The sequence below is a fragment of the Phragmites australis genome, chromosome 1, assembly GCF_958298935.1.
Source record: "Phragmites australis chromosome 1, lpPhrAust1.1, whole genome shotgun sequence".
In the NCBI taxonomy this organism is placed as follows: domain Eukaryota; kingdom Viridiplantae; phylum Streptophyta; class Magnoliopsida; order Poales; family Poaceae; genus Phragmites; species Phragmites australis.
Window position 1 is genome coordinate 2,166,130 of NC_084921.1, and position 14,056 is coordinate 2,180,185.

Consider the following 14,056-nt stretch of genomic DNA (forward strand, 5'->3'; position numbering starts at 1 on the left):
GCTGAGAAGCTAAAAATTAAGCCCATAAACCAAACCGCTTATCTCAGAAGCCATAAGCAGCTTTTCAAAAAAAGCCCATAAGCTCCAGCTCCCCCAAATAGGACCAAAGTGAAGTACGGCAGCTGAACATTGTGCTCCTTTTTTTTTTTAGTAGCGCTCCTCTGTGATTGGAGTGGTGCTACGCCAAGCGGAAAAAAAACAATGTGAATACATTGTTATTGTTTTTTGAAATAAAAACACTATTATTTTAGAGGAACCTGAATACGTTATTTCCTAATCTTTTTTAGGGAAACATTATTTCATAAATTCATAAAATGGCGGAGAAAGGATAAAAGATGATAGGATTTAGTTTTTTTTTTTATATAAGATGAAAGGATTGAGTTGGCCCAGAGAGAGATATTGGCCGGCCCATTACAAGCTGAGGTGGTAACGGCCCAAACCAGCCTTTCCGTGGGGCACAGTCCAAATCCAGGCACTCGTGCCCTAGTCCTGCAGTCTGCATCCCGGTGCGGCGCCGCAGCGAGCGAGAAAGGGATCGAGCGAGCGGGAGAGCGCAAGGAGAGACGGCGATGGCTTTGGCGACGGCGTTGGCGAAGCTGCTCCGCGGCGGGCGTTCCGGCGTATCCTCCTCCCACCTGCTGCCGGCGATCGGCCGCCGGATGCCGCAGGGGGGGCTCGCCCCGCTCCTTCCGCGCCTGGGATCGTCTCGGGCCGCCCCCGCTGCGGGCATCAGTCGTGGCATCAACACGGTTAGGGTTTCTCGTCTCTTCCCCGGCCACGTGCGGATGCGATTATGGTTGCATTATTTTCTTTTTTCACTATTTAGCCCGAGTAAGAAGTTGTTAGGATTAAAGAAAAGATTGTGTGTGAGAGAGAAACTGTTAACAACCCCAGTCACACCACTGCCAATTAGCTAAGCTCAACCGAGTATTGGATACATCACAGTAGATTCGGTACAACTGAGACAGCCGGAATAGGTAGCAAGCAAGTGAATCGAAGAAGTAAGAATAGGGATGTCATGCGCAAGGATTTGGGCCCTTTCGGCCAGCAGTAGTAGGATTAGAGATAGAGATCTAGTTCAGTTAGGATTCCGTTTGATTTGATTCAGATTCGGTTAGAGATATAGATAGAAATAGAGATAGAATTCGGATTGGATTAGGAGATTGAGTTAGTTTCCAAAATTGTAGCCAGCAGCTCTATATAAAGGAGCAGTCGGGCAGTCGGCTTCTATCAGGGAGGAGAGCAAGAAAGAAGTTTATTTTAATTAAGTTCTTATCTATTTTCGTAGTACTGTAGCATGGCTCCGACCACGGCGCCCAAACCTCGCCCACGACCTCCATCTACACATTCATACCACCTCCGATCATCCTCTCATACCCTTGCATGTGACAACTTGGTATCAGACTCCAGCGATCCAATGGCCTCTTCCACCACCTCCTCCATTGAGGCTCTTCAGACCGATGTTCAGGACTTGAAGACAGCTATGGCTCAACTTACCGCTCGTGTGCAACCTCTGGAATCCTTACCATTTATGATTGTCGACCTGCAGCTGCAGGTTGCGGCCTTAATGGCTTGTATGGCTAGCAGCACACCTGCTTCATCGGCTGCTTCGGAAGGTCGCCAGGAGGGGCGCCAGCTACCACCAGCCCAGCAGCCTCCACAAACTGTAACATTGGATGATTCTCATCCTGAGGTCATCTATCATGCTGCTGAAAGGCCTCGCCGTCAACACTAGCTTGATCTTCATCAGCCAGCTGCTCGCGGTCATCCTCGACATCCACCTCAGTTTGATGATCGTTTTGATGGCCGTCTTCCCCCACGCTTCCACAAGCTCAACTTCCCGACCTATGACGGCAAAGATGATCCCTTGCTATGGCTTAATAGATGTGATCAATTTTTTCGTGGCTAATGCACTCCTGAAGATCGGAAAGTATGGTACGCATCTTTTCATATGACAGGTGCTGCTCAGATGTGGTACTACAGACGATGTTCCTGTCAACTCGTCCTCCAGCGCTTCGGGCCGCCTATGACGGATAGCCCGTTGGGCGAAATTGCCATGCTACGACAAACCGGCACCGTCAGCGACTACCGCGACAAGTTCTTCTCTCTGGCATGCCGCGACGTCAAGCTCACTGAATCTCAACAGGTTCAGCTCTTCACAGTGGGTCTCCTAAATCCTCTTCGCACGGATGTAGCTCTCCATCGGCCTCAAACTCTTTGATGACACCATTATGTTGGCCTGGGCTTATGAGCAACGTTTGCTCTTGCCATCCACAGACGATGCTCCGCCTCAGGGATCACGGTCAACAGCGACTCCAATTCAGCTTCGGTCGCTTTGCCTGGGTCTGGAACAGTGACACCAGTGGCGTCCTCTTTGCCGCGCAAGCGTTTGTCTCAGGCAGACATGGTTGTGCGACGTGCTCAAGGATTGTGCTTCAATTGTGATGAAAAGTTGTCTCCAGGTCACACATGTTCCAAGTTGTTGGCCCTCGAGATCATCGAAGACACGGGGTTCTCAGCTGCTGCTTTTCCTTTGAAGCCCCCCCCTAAGTATGGTGTTTCAGCTCGAGGACGAGCTGATTGTCCCGGGGGGGGGGGGGGTGAGAGATGTCATGCGCAAGGATTTGGGCCCTTTCGGCCAGCAGGAGTAGGATTAGAGATAAACCAGATTAGAGATAGCAATCTAGTTCAGTTAAGATTCGGTTTGATTTGATTTGATTCAGATTCAATTAGAGATATAGATAGAAGTAGAGATAGAATTCTGATTGGATTAGAGAGGCAGGGGCAAGAACACACACAAAAGAAGTGGACTCTGGAGAGTTTTTGCACTGCCCAAAACTTTTTGCAGCTTTTCTGGTTTGCTCTTCTATTTATAGCAAAAGAGAAGTTACAAAGGTATGGCTTTAGTGGCCTGAGAAAGCAAAACGGCTTTTGTCCAACCTGCAGCTGATTTCAACAAAATCCAGCCGACTACTGACAACCGACTCTACCACTTAATGACCCTGACATGCTTTTTGACTTACACTACCAACACTGATTTTCTCCCATGTGAATATGCACATGTCAGAGCACAACTTGCACACAACCACAGAGGTCGAACCACTAACTATCCAAAAGAAGTAAGAACGCACAAGTGTTAACCTGACAATTCTCCCCCTTAAGACTTGCTGCGCTTACTTAAGCTCAATGAGACCAATTTTTTCACGGAGTGCCTGAAATTTCACACGACCGAGTGCTTTTGTGAGAATATCACCAAGCTGCTCTGCAGTGCCCACGAACTCCACTTCAATTTCCCCTTTCTCTGCACGATCCCGGATGTAATGGAACCTTGTACCAATGTGTTTGCTCCAGTCATGGTGCACAGGGTTCTTGATGAGTGAAATGGTAGACTTATTGTCCACCTTTTGCTTTGGGGTGCTTGGCATATAATTCACAATGTCTCCTAGCACCCGAGCCAATCATACAGCCTGACAAGTAGTCGTGGCAGCAGCTATGTACTCATCTTCACATCTTGACAATGCCACAACCTTCTGCTTTGTCGTCAGCCAAGTGATTGGGCTGTTGGTAAGGAAGAAAATGACTCCGGTTGTGCTCTTTCGGTTGTCAACATCACCTGCAAGGTCACTATCACTGAACCCAGCAGTTCTGCCTGTGAATCCTTCTTCCTTGCATACCGGATCCCCCAGCTGCTTGTTCCCGCGATGTAACGCAGAATATGCTTGACAGGCTCAAGGTGCTCCTCGTGTGGTTCCACCATAAACCGGCTAACATAGCTGACAGAGAAAGCCAAATCTAGGTGGGTGTTCACCAAGTACTTGAGGCTTCCGACGAGGCTGTGATACATGGTGGCGTCGATGGCTAGAGTTGAGCTCTCTTTGCTGAGCTTCAATCTTGGCTCCATTGGCACCTGACAAGGGTTGTAGCTGGACATGCCACCCTTCTCCAGGATGGCTGTTGCATAAGCTCCTTGATTGAGAGTAGTGTCGTCCCTGCTCTGCTTCACCTTGATGCCAAGGTAGTAGCTGAGCACTCCCAAGTCACTCATACGGAACAACTTTAGCATTTCCTGCTTGAACAGCAGGATGTCGGAGACTTTTGTGCTGGAGATGATCAAGTCGTCGACATAGACTCCTAGGGTCAGCTGTGCTCCAACTCTTCTCCGCGTGTAGATGGCGTGATCGAGGGAGCTCTGGACGAAACCGAGTGACAACAAGTGTCATCTAGCTTGGTGTTCTAAGCCCTCGGCGCTTGATTAAGGCCGTAAAGAGCATTGTGCAGCTTGAGCACCTTGTGCTCTTTGCTGGTGTTGATGAAGCTCGGATGGTCTGCGCAGTGCTCGGTGAAGTCCTCTGATGTGAACTCTCCCCCATGATCTGTGCGGAGAGCTCGGAGCTTGCGGCCGGTCTCCACCTCCATTGCCGCTTGGTACTGCTTGATGGCCGCCGGTGCTTTATCCTTGGAGGAGAGCAGCAGCAACCACATATAGCCTCTGTGGTCGTCGACAAGCAGGAGGAAGAAGCGGTTCCCGCTTGAAGTTGCCGGTGTGATGGGGTCGCAAAGATCATTGTGTACCAGCTTGAGAATGTGCTCGGTGCGGTACCTGGATCGCTCTGGGAACGACGTTTGCCTGTGCTTGCCGACGAGGCAGGCCTCACAGACCTGCTCCACTTGCTCAACCGTAGGCAATCCGCGCACCATGCCTACTCGAGCCATCTTCCGGAGTGCCGCAAAGTTGAGGTGGCCGAAGCGAGTATGCCACAGCTAGGCACTCTGCTCCGTATGCCATTAGGCACACTGGTCGTGCAATGTCGAGGGCAAGCACATAGAGCTGGTTGGGGGATCTTGGAACCCGCGCCAGCAAACGGTGGCGTTCGTCCCGAATCCTCATCACCCCGCCGTTGATCAGCACCTGGCACCCCACCTCGTCGAGCTGGTCGGCATTGATGATGTTGGCGGTGAGCGTGGGGATGTAGTAGACACATTCCAGGGAGCGATGCTCAATCTTACTGGCGAAGAGCACGGTCCCGCAGCCCTCGATCGGGACCACAGAACCGTCCCCAAACTTGACAGTGCAGCACGTCTCTGCGTTGAGGACGGAGAAGGCGGCCCGGGACCCCGTCATATGGTTCGTGGCCCTGATGTCGAGCATCTGTAGCTGGTTCTGGTGGTCGAGGTCCTGCTCACGCCCGAGCTGGACGAAGACCCTTTCTTCGCAGAGGTGCAATTGATTGCACAGCTGTTGCAACGGCGGTCCAGTCTGGGGTGACGGCGGCGCTCCTGCTTGAGGTGACGTAGCAGCAGCCACCGAGGAGGTGATAGCGCTCCTTCCTACGGCGGCGGCTTCCTCCGAGCGCTCCCTTCGTCAGCCTCCCCGAGCCGCTGCATCCCCGCTTGATGGCGATGCGCTTCGGGCGGTGACGCTCCGCCCGTAGTCCGAACGGTGGCCGGCTAGGGAGGCACGCTCCAGCTTGAGTCACGGCGGCCTGGGGTTGGGCCGCGGCGGCGAGGTGAGGCCAGACTGCAGCGGTGAGGAGGATCCGGCACGCTGCAGAGAGGATGGTCAACGGGCGCGGCGGAGGTGGCCCATCCGCCAACGTGGCCAGCGTGCCGCCAGAGGTCGGAGGAAGGGATTGCGGCGGAGCAAAGGATGGATTGGGGATTTTTGCCCTCACCATCAATGAGGCCTCTTCTTGGGCCATATGGGCCTGCTCGCGACGAGGCTTGCTCCGGCACTCATGGACCCATTGCCCATACTTTGTCGCAATTGCAACACCGATCCTTCGGGTCGCGTCCGCCGCTCGTCTTGCCGTTGCGTGGTCCGCCATCGCGCCCCCTTCCTGCAACAGCGGTTGTTGCCGGCGCAACTGCTCCCTCTACTGCCATCATTCTCCCTCAGCTTGAGCCGCACCAACCACTCCTCTTCGGAGAGAAACAGGCGGCCCTGGCCGTCGGTCTTTTCGGCCTTGGCCTTGTAGCGTTGCCCGCGTTAACATCAGCAAGGATCTCGATGATCGAATCCTTTCCCTCACAGATCCATCGAACTGCTCTCCCCTGTCGATCTCCTAATCCTGATGCTTATGGGATGTGAGGTGTGGGAGGAGAGGCTGCCTACAAGGAACCATGGCGGAAGTGGAGCCTAACTGAGGCCAAGACTGGTGGAGATCGGCGGAGAAGGAAGCAATGCAAGAGCGTGGGGGAAGAGGAGCGAGCGGAGGAAGAAACAATCGACTATACAATTCTAGACGATTGACGGGTGGAAGAGAAGAAACACATCCCTTTGGATCAGCACATGAATGGAATCATATAGAATGATCGATTCCAATTCTAAGTGGCGGCCAAACAGCCTGGCTGTGGAATTAAATTCCATTTCCATTTCTACCCAATTCATGAGAACCAAACGATCTCTTAGTGTTATAGATAAAGGAATATAAAGGGTCTAATATACATTAGCTATGTTTATTCCTTGAGAAAGGATGATTATATTGTGATGATGAAAGGAATTAGTAAACTGATTACATATCGAAAGAAGACAGTTCAACGTGCCACTTACTGTACTTCTATTTAACAAATTTTGATATTGAAGTTTGACTATTGAATTCCATATATTTTTAGGAGTCCTTACCTGAGTTGGATGTGATGAGGAAGACCTATTTGCATATCAATGGCTCTTTCGAGGTTTTCTTCTAACTTTTTATTTGCTAAATAAAATTCATGAATTCATATTTTTCCCAAGCTTATGTTTTCTTTCTTGTCGTAGCCGTACAACTCAAAGTATATTATTCTGGATCTTGAAGAGCGGATGTGTAAGATAGGTCACCACGTACAGTTGTACGGTAGACACTGGGTTTACCCTGCAGTCACAGCTGGTGTTGTGTTTGTGATGGTGTTGACGGTTATGGTTGGTCACCGAGATCAAAATGATAATGAGAAGACTTTAATCAAGTTCAACCAAAAATTGGCAAAGGCTCAGTCAGATGTTGAGAAGCTAAGGGTAGCCCGCAACAAGTCTGAGAAGCATCAATCTTGATGCTTTCAAGTGGCTTCAAAAAGGTTGGTTCCATATGTTTGTCTTAAGTTTTGTAATTTTATACATTTGTGAGTGGTGCTGCTTATAGTCTAAGGCTGATGGTCAAATTTATGATGCTTGTTTGCAGTTGTGTGCTGGCGATAAAACCTTTGGACTTTTGGTAGAAAGACATTGGGGGTGAAAAGATTGTTGGAGGCTTAAACTTAGCTGAAATGCACATTTTTTGAACTATTCTGCTGGGAGTGTTGTGCCAATTACTCTGTGCTATTTGGAACTGAACTTGTATGGGCGTATACTCATGTATGTCCTGATAGTGTTGCTACTTGGCAAAATTGTGTGCGAAACTGTCTGTGATGTTGTGTTGCTATGCCTGTTGGAAGCATGTTTTGTTGCGTTGTCATGGCTGCCTCAAGGCCGAAGTTCACAATGGAGTTCATTGTCTGGGTCTTAGCTTCTAACATTGGTGACTCATTTCATTCCAGATTTTAGTTTTGTCGTAGCTTCCAACATTGGTGACTAATTTCATTCCAGATTTTAGTTTTGTCACAGCACTGTCGAAAGGTCCATAAAGCGGCTTTTGTCCGCCTTCACAGAAGATTTCATATTGATTTATAGTACGCTGCAATGCCATAATTTTTACAAGAGTAAATTTCACAAACTTATAACTATTTACATCTAACTATTACAAAATTACAATTTCTAAGATCTATTTTCTAAGATCTATTTCATAAAACTACAATCATTTGTACCCTTAAAACTACAATTTTTCTGTTTGGTCTCACCCGTTAGCCACACGAGCTGAAAATGCAGTAGTTTTGTGAAAATGTGTAGTTGACGAGTAGGATTGGGCAAAAAAGTTGTAATTTTGCGCTACTAAGAGCACAAGTAATTGTAGTTTTATAAAATAGGTTTCAGAAGTTGTATTTTTTGATAGTTATATACAAATAATTATATGTTTGTGAAATTTACTCACTTTTTTCACAAATATTATGGAGTTGTATTCTTGGCTTACTGCTGCTAATTTGTTCAGAGAAAAACTTCATATGTTTGGACTTCACGGTTCTCTCTCTACTTTGTTCTACTATCATGTTGACTTACTTAAATGACGAATATTGTCACTTTATTAAATTCAACCTCGCTAGTTCAGAATGGACAAACAAACGAACGATACATGCCTAGCAGCATACACAGCAGTCACCTGAAGCTTGACGATACAGCGCACCATACCTGTAGGCAACAAATAGGCTAAAATATCCATTACCTTTTCACTCTGACCAGACCAAAAAAGACTCATCAAGTACCATCATACACCGTATCAACATATCGGAGCCAACCATTCCAGGATGACAAGGTAATAACATTGTGGCGGTAACATGGTAATCCTAATATGCTAGACAAACACAGCAAGAGAATCAAGACGAGCCAGATGAAGTAGTAGCCGACGAGGTAGGCTCAGCACTGGGGGTAGGCTCAGCACTGGGGGTAGGCTCAGCAGCCGACGGTGTCCCCGAGGCATCAGCTGGTCCCGGTGTGTCCTTCAGGTCCATCAGTTTAGTGATTTCTTTCTGCAGAGCGTCTAGTTTGACCATTCCTTGCTTGAAGTCAGTGGCCATAGAGGTGTTTTTGGCGTCTGCCATGCTGATCTCCACTGGCAGGGCCACAGTGGCAGCAAGCAAGATCCCAAAAAACATCAGAACCACATTTTGCATAACACTTACATCATCGTTAAGCTTCACCAACTCCTGATGCAACCCCTTCACCAGGCGAAGGTACTCCTGCGTATGTCAACAGTGCCAATTAGATGCATGCTATGCCAAACAATACAAAAGGCAAAAACAAGACATTGCTAACCTCCTCCGAAGAAGATGAGTAAGCTCGAGACGCGATGAACTGCGTAGAGTTATATCGGAAAGCTGGTAACTGAGGGAGACATAAATAATATGAGAGATTCTACTGTAACACAAATGGAAACTGAACATGTACCTATAAATGCTATGTAGAAAAGAAGTTGCCTGATGAAAATTTCCTGAAAACACTGATCTTTCTACATCATTTCATCATTTATGTGTCCAATCCTTTAGAACATGATAACATTAAACATGTTGAGTTGTTAAAGGATCTAGAAGTAGATAGGCATGATTTACAAAATAAGATATCTAATTATTCAAGTGTTATTTCTGCCCTGATAATGTTGAGCACCCTGGTGATCTTCAGTCACCTCCTATTTTGGACTGGATCCAAGAAGATTTTGATGAGACTTTGTGCTAATTCAGTTTAGGAAGACAAAAAAGGAGTCATACGGAGCTAAAAGATCCAGCTCATCACCCTTTAGTTAGGAGCCAGAGAATTGGTCCTTTCCTTTATAGTACTAGGGGTCAACCAAAGGTTTCTGTTACTCCCATTCCCAAAAATCATAGAAAGAAAAATCTAAATTCAGGGATTTTTTAGGAATTGCAGGGGGGTTAGAAAGAAAGGCATAACACCTTTGCATCAGAGGTCTGATGGCTGATCACGATTTTCATTTGGTTGGTATTGAAGAAACTATGCAAAATGATTTTCCACATAGTTTGCTTACAAGTTTAGATCCCCATCAGAAGCAACTTTGGAAATGGAATCCATCCAAAGGCAAGTCAGTATTTAGTGTGGAATAAAAATTGATAAGATGGATGTTCGGAGCTTCTCTCAAGGAGACGTTATGCTCCAAACGGAACTTTGGGATAAGAATCTGAAGGTAAATTGAAACTTGTTGGTTTGTGTATGGAAGAAATCTGGTATCTGGAGGAAATATACTTGGACCGACACAAAGATAACCTTACTTTGGAAAAATTAGAAACGGTACTCATGAACCGTGAATGAAAACTCCTTTCTTATGGGGAAATATACTTGGACAAACAATAAGATAACCCTACTTTGGAAAAATTAGATAGCATACTCATGAACAGAGAATGGAAACTCCTTTTTCCTATTGCAACTATGCCAAAACTGCATAGAAGCATCTCAGACCACCTTCAGTTTTATCAACAGAAGTATATAAACCCACAAAACACCGCATTCAGATTTGAGTTGCACTGGCTCAAGCACCCTGACTTGCCAATCCTTTTTGTGAAAAATCTGGAAGGAACCTACCAGAGATAATTGTGCTCTGGACAGGGTTCAGTTCAAACTCAAGAAGATAAAAAAATATGTCAAAGAGTGATTTGAGTTGCACTGGCTCAAGCAACCTGACTAGCTGCCCCTTGCTGTGTAAATCTGGAAGGAACCTACCAGAGATAAATTGTGCTCTGGACAGGATTCAGTTCAAACTCAATAAGAACCCAAAAATATCAAAGGGTGGGGTTTTAATATTTCTGGAGCATTAGGGAAAAAAGAGGGATATCCAAGATGAATTGTTAGAACTGGAACAGAATGAAGAATTCATGCACAATAAAGAAAAAAGAATCGATTTTCAAGTACATGCGTTACAGATCATGGAAAACGAAGACTATTAGTTTAAGGGGTGTCATGAAAATTGGCTACAGACCCGTAATCTCCATTTGGGCTGGAGCAATGGGTTGTTAATGAGGTGATGTGAGCCTGGGAGACTTACCACTGATGGAATACCAAGAAGACAAGGCCGAATAAGTGTGGAATCAAGTCTGAATGACCAAACTACTTTACAGCGTCGGCTGCAAAACTCTGTTAAGAAGACATTCTTCTACCGCTCAACCCCTCTACCAATGCCTACCTATCTTAAGATCAACAGGTAGTCTATAGTAGTTGTCTTCCCCTATCATTTGCTTTCCATTTTGTCATCTATAAGTTCAGCGTGATTTCACCCAAAAGATGCAGGAGGGTCATAAAGCATCTGAATAAATAAGATAACCCACTCAAACAACCTGAAGACAACTAGAACAAAATATGACCAATTAAAACCATGCTCACATAAACTTGATTTTCACAGCTCACAGCAAAATATGTGGACAAAAGGCTGCCGATTTGATGTTCATTCACCTAAGGATAAGCAAACATTTGAGGTAGGTAGTGAGTACTGACCGTTAGGGCAGAACGGAGGGGTTGGCCTGCGTGAAACTTGTTGAACTCTCCCGACAGTGAGTGAAGGCCAGATACAACCTGAGAGAGGGGCAAAACATTCAGGTGAACATATGTATCAGATCACAGAGCATGCAAGAAACGAAAAAACTGCAGATCACAGAACTGAGATCAAATTGACAAGGTGAACTTCTTGTCTCAACAAGCTATCCTAGATAAAGCATCACCCGACCAACAAAAAAAGCACAGCTGCTCACCTGTGGCCGCGGGCAGACACAGGCAGAGGGGGCTTCCCAGGGGCGGCGGTGTGGAGCCGCGGCCATCACCCATGGGAGATGGCGACCCAAGCGACGTAGAAGCTGAGACATGGCTCGGGAGTGCTCGAGGGGGAAGTGGCGGCGCGCTCGGGAGTGCTCGAGGGGGAAAAGGGAGGGGGCGAAATACCCTAGGCTGCGTATAATGCTTGCTAAGGCCTTTTTCATTATATATTTTAAAAATTTATACTTATAATATTATTATTATTATAGCATCATCTAATACTATTAGAGTACTTTATATTTTTTTTTGTCTCTAATAGTTATCATATTCCTAACTTCAATTACTTTTTATCTCTCTTTAAGCTGTTACCATGCACGGGAATGTAGACAGCTGTGCACCGGAACGGTGCACGGGGGCGGGAACGATTTGCGGATGTCGAGGCTATATTGGGTAGCTAAACTTGGCGAGCCGAAGGAGCTGGATGGTGAGGCTACAGTGATGGCGAGGGTATGACTGCTCTACTGGAGCTACGTTTTGTGCTCGATGTCTAAATTTGCCTATAGCGAGTCGGACAGCAACCCTGCTGGAGATGCTGTAATAAATAAGCAGGTGCTAAAGTGTGTCATCAACTGGTTTAAACTAGACTAGCACTTGGATGATTTTGTGCCGAGCATTATCTACAGGGGATGTAAGGTAGTGTTTGGTTGGAGAGCGAGGTGAAATAGGATAATTTTATTCATATATTTCAAGATGGGATGATTCTATTCATATATAGATGCTTGTTTGATAGGTGGGATGAAACAAGTCTATTTTAGTACCTCAAGCCCACCGTCAGTGTCACGTTCGAAGTAGGATGTATGTGTTCCACTATTTTTTTGGAACGGCTCCATCCTAAATCTTTGAAGAATATTCTCTGATTCCGAATCATTCCATCTCACTACTCTCCATCCAAACAACTCAAAAACAGAATGGATCCGCTCCGTCCCATCTCTTCCCACAAACCAAATACTATCTAAATGGGCCGACAAAAAAATATGGTTGAAACACACATCACTTAATCTGTACTTCATTCTAGGTTATTTTGTACAAGTGATTGCAAACAAAATGAATCAAGATGGGACAATGTATTGGTTTAGGCCGATCCCGAATTACCTTGTGTTGCTCGCTTGGTGGATTGGGTAATCCATTGTCGAGGGCAGCAACGATGGTTAGCCTACAAGAATCTTGGATGGGTCAATAGAGGTGATAGTTTTATTTTTCCTAATTCTTGCTGTAATCGAACTGCTTTGTGTGAAATTCCTGCATTACAGTTAGGGTTCGTTCGTTCGATATGGAAATTATTCACAGGGCAGTTCAATTCTTGCAATAGTAGGGGAAATGTTGCGAATTTGAAGCACAAAATTACAGCTACTCACCATGCCATGTCTCGTGGATGAATCGGTTCAGACATATCCGTATTTCTCCTTTAAAGAAAACAACTAGCAGTATGTTCAGTCATGGCGTGCCAGCCCGACTGCATTTCCCATCTACTTTTCGTTGTGTCAGACGCAGCAGAGGACCTGCTGGAAACAAAACATCTTCTCTCTCGTGCGGTTGCGAGAAATCTCGCCCAAAAAGCAAGCCGCCCAACCTACCAAATCGAGCCGCAAATCCACTCCGTAACGTAGAAATCTGCTGTAAAAAAGATTACGTACTCCAGAGGCAAGAGGGGGAGAGGTACCGTATACCTGCTCCTGCTGCAGTCACATCCCATCAGAGCCACGAACGGTGCGCGGATCCGGAGGAGAGGGGCACGCCGCGCCGCAAGGGGATGGATTGGGATTGGGGATTCCTAACCCTAGCAGAGAGAGTGAGGCGGATGGGATGAGGCCTCGCCTGCTTTTATATTCTCTCTCCAGCGCTGCGCTGTGGACTTAGGGGAAATTTTTTATTTTAATTTTTTTAACTAATATTTTAATAATAACATGGGTGAATCTAAATTTCCAGAAACTAACTTATTTCATCACACTAAAGTAACTAGTGTGACTTTCCAACTTAGTCACGTACATTGACGTGACCAATATGACCACGCTGGCGGCAGCCTCGGTACCTTTACACGTGGGACCGATGTGGCATCCTTAAGTCGTGTCATAAAGATTGGCGTGACGGAGCTAAGGAGGTGGGCTGGGCTGGGAGAAGAGGGAGAGATTGAGTCCAAGGGAAAAGGAAAAGATTTGGGGTTTTGGAAATTCATTTTGAGATGGTTTTGAAATAATTTCTTTTCAACAAATCTTTGAAAAGGTTTTTCTTTGAAATTTGTTTTTGTTTAAAATTGAGATGTTACAAATGGGTTGTATGTGAATTGCAGAATCAACACAAGACTATCAGAAAAATTCGAGAATAAAAAGAAGAAATAAAATTTTCGTGCACAATAGCCAACAACAGCACATTAACTAGTTTCTTCCTACCGTTATTGTTCTTGCTGAGCTTCTCGGTCACACCACGGTGTATGATGTGCCTGCTCTTCTGGTCACGCCAGGGTGTTTGGCGTGACTCCTCAACTCCGTCACGCCAAACCTTATGGCACAACTCAAGGGTGCTACATCGGCCCCACGTGTAAAGGTGATGGGGCTGCTGTCAAAGTGGCCACATTGGTCACGCTAATGCATGTAGCGTGAATACGTTGGGGAGTCACGTCAGATATTTTAGCGTGATAAAAGAGGCTAGTTTTTAAAAATTTAGATGCCCACGTGCTATTATTAA

The 14,056-nt window shown here is 46.2% G+C and overlaps 2 protein-coding genes across 6 annotated transcripts; one reads left to right on the forward strand and one right to left on the reverse strand.

Annotated features, from left to right (window-relative positions):
• Positions 1–506: 506 nt before the first annotated feature.
• LOC133886827 (uncharacterized) lies at positions 507–7,443 on the forward strand. The gene is made up of 4 exons (XM_062326694.1): positions 507–749; positions 6,613–6,675; positions 6,758–7,050; positions 7,155–7,443. Exons 1-3 carry the CDS (start codon positions 570–572, stop codon positions 7,025–7,027), a joined length of 513 nt encoding a protein of 170 aa, XP_062182678.1. The 5' UTR covers positions 507–569; the 3' UTR covers positions 7,028–7,050; positions 7,155–7,443.
• An 882-nt stretch (positions 7,444–8,325) lies between these two features.
• Positions 8,326–13,154, reverse strand: LOC133912828 (uncharacterized). Of its 5 annotated transcripts, XM_062355876.1 has the most exons (7): positions 13,042–13,151; positions 12,730–12,944; positions 12,467–12,527; positions 11,314–11,506; positions 11,060–11,137; positions 8,879–8,947; positions 8,326–8,802 (listed from the first exon to the last, which is right to left on the reverse strand). In XM_062355876.1, the coding sequence occupies exons 3-7, from the start codon at positions 12,499–12,501 to the stop codon at positions 8,440–8,442; spliced, it is 738 nt and encodes a 245-aa protein (XP_062211860.1). In that variant the 5' UTR covers positions 12,502–12,527; positions 12,730–12,944; positions 13,042–13,151; the 3' UTR covers positions 8,326–8,439. The 5 variants fall into 5 exon arrangements, with proteins under 5 accessions (XP_062211860.1, XP_062211936.1, XP_062211777.1 ...); XM_062355952.1 differs by having other exon boundaries at positions 11,314–12,326; positions 12,730–13,154; XM_062355793.1 differs by having other exon boundaries at positions 12,467–12,537; positions 12,730–13,154.
• Between the last annotated feature and the right edge of the window lie 902 nt (positions 13,155–14,056).

Coding starts and splice junctions, on each gene's coding strand:
- LOC133912828 (XM_062355793.1), bottom strand. CDS start 12,501: ATGGATTACCCAATCCACCAAGCGAGCAACACAAG. Junction 11,507..12,466: donor CACCAAGCGAGCAACACAAG/GTAATTCGGGAT, acceptor CATTATACGCAG/CCTAGGGTATTTCGCCCCCT. Junction 11,138..11,313: donor GTGTCTGCCCGCGGCCACAG/GTGAGCAGCTGT, acceptor CCCCTCTCTCAG/GTTGTATCTGGCCTTCACTC.
- LOC133886827 (XM_062326694.1), top strand. CDS start 570: ATGGCTTTGGCGACGGCGTTGGCGAAGCTGCTCCGCGGCGGGCGTTCC. Junction 750..6,612: donor TCAGTCGTGGCATCAACACG/GTTAGGGTTTCT, acceptor ATATATTTTTAG/GAGTCCTTACCTGAGTTGGA. Junction 6,676..6,757: donor ATATCAATGGCTCTTTCGAG/GTTTTCTTCTAA, acceptor TTCTTGTCGTAG/CCGTACAACTCAAAGTATAT.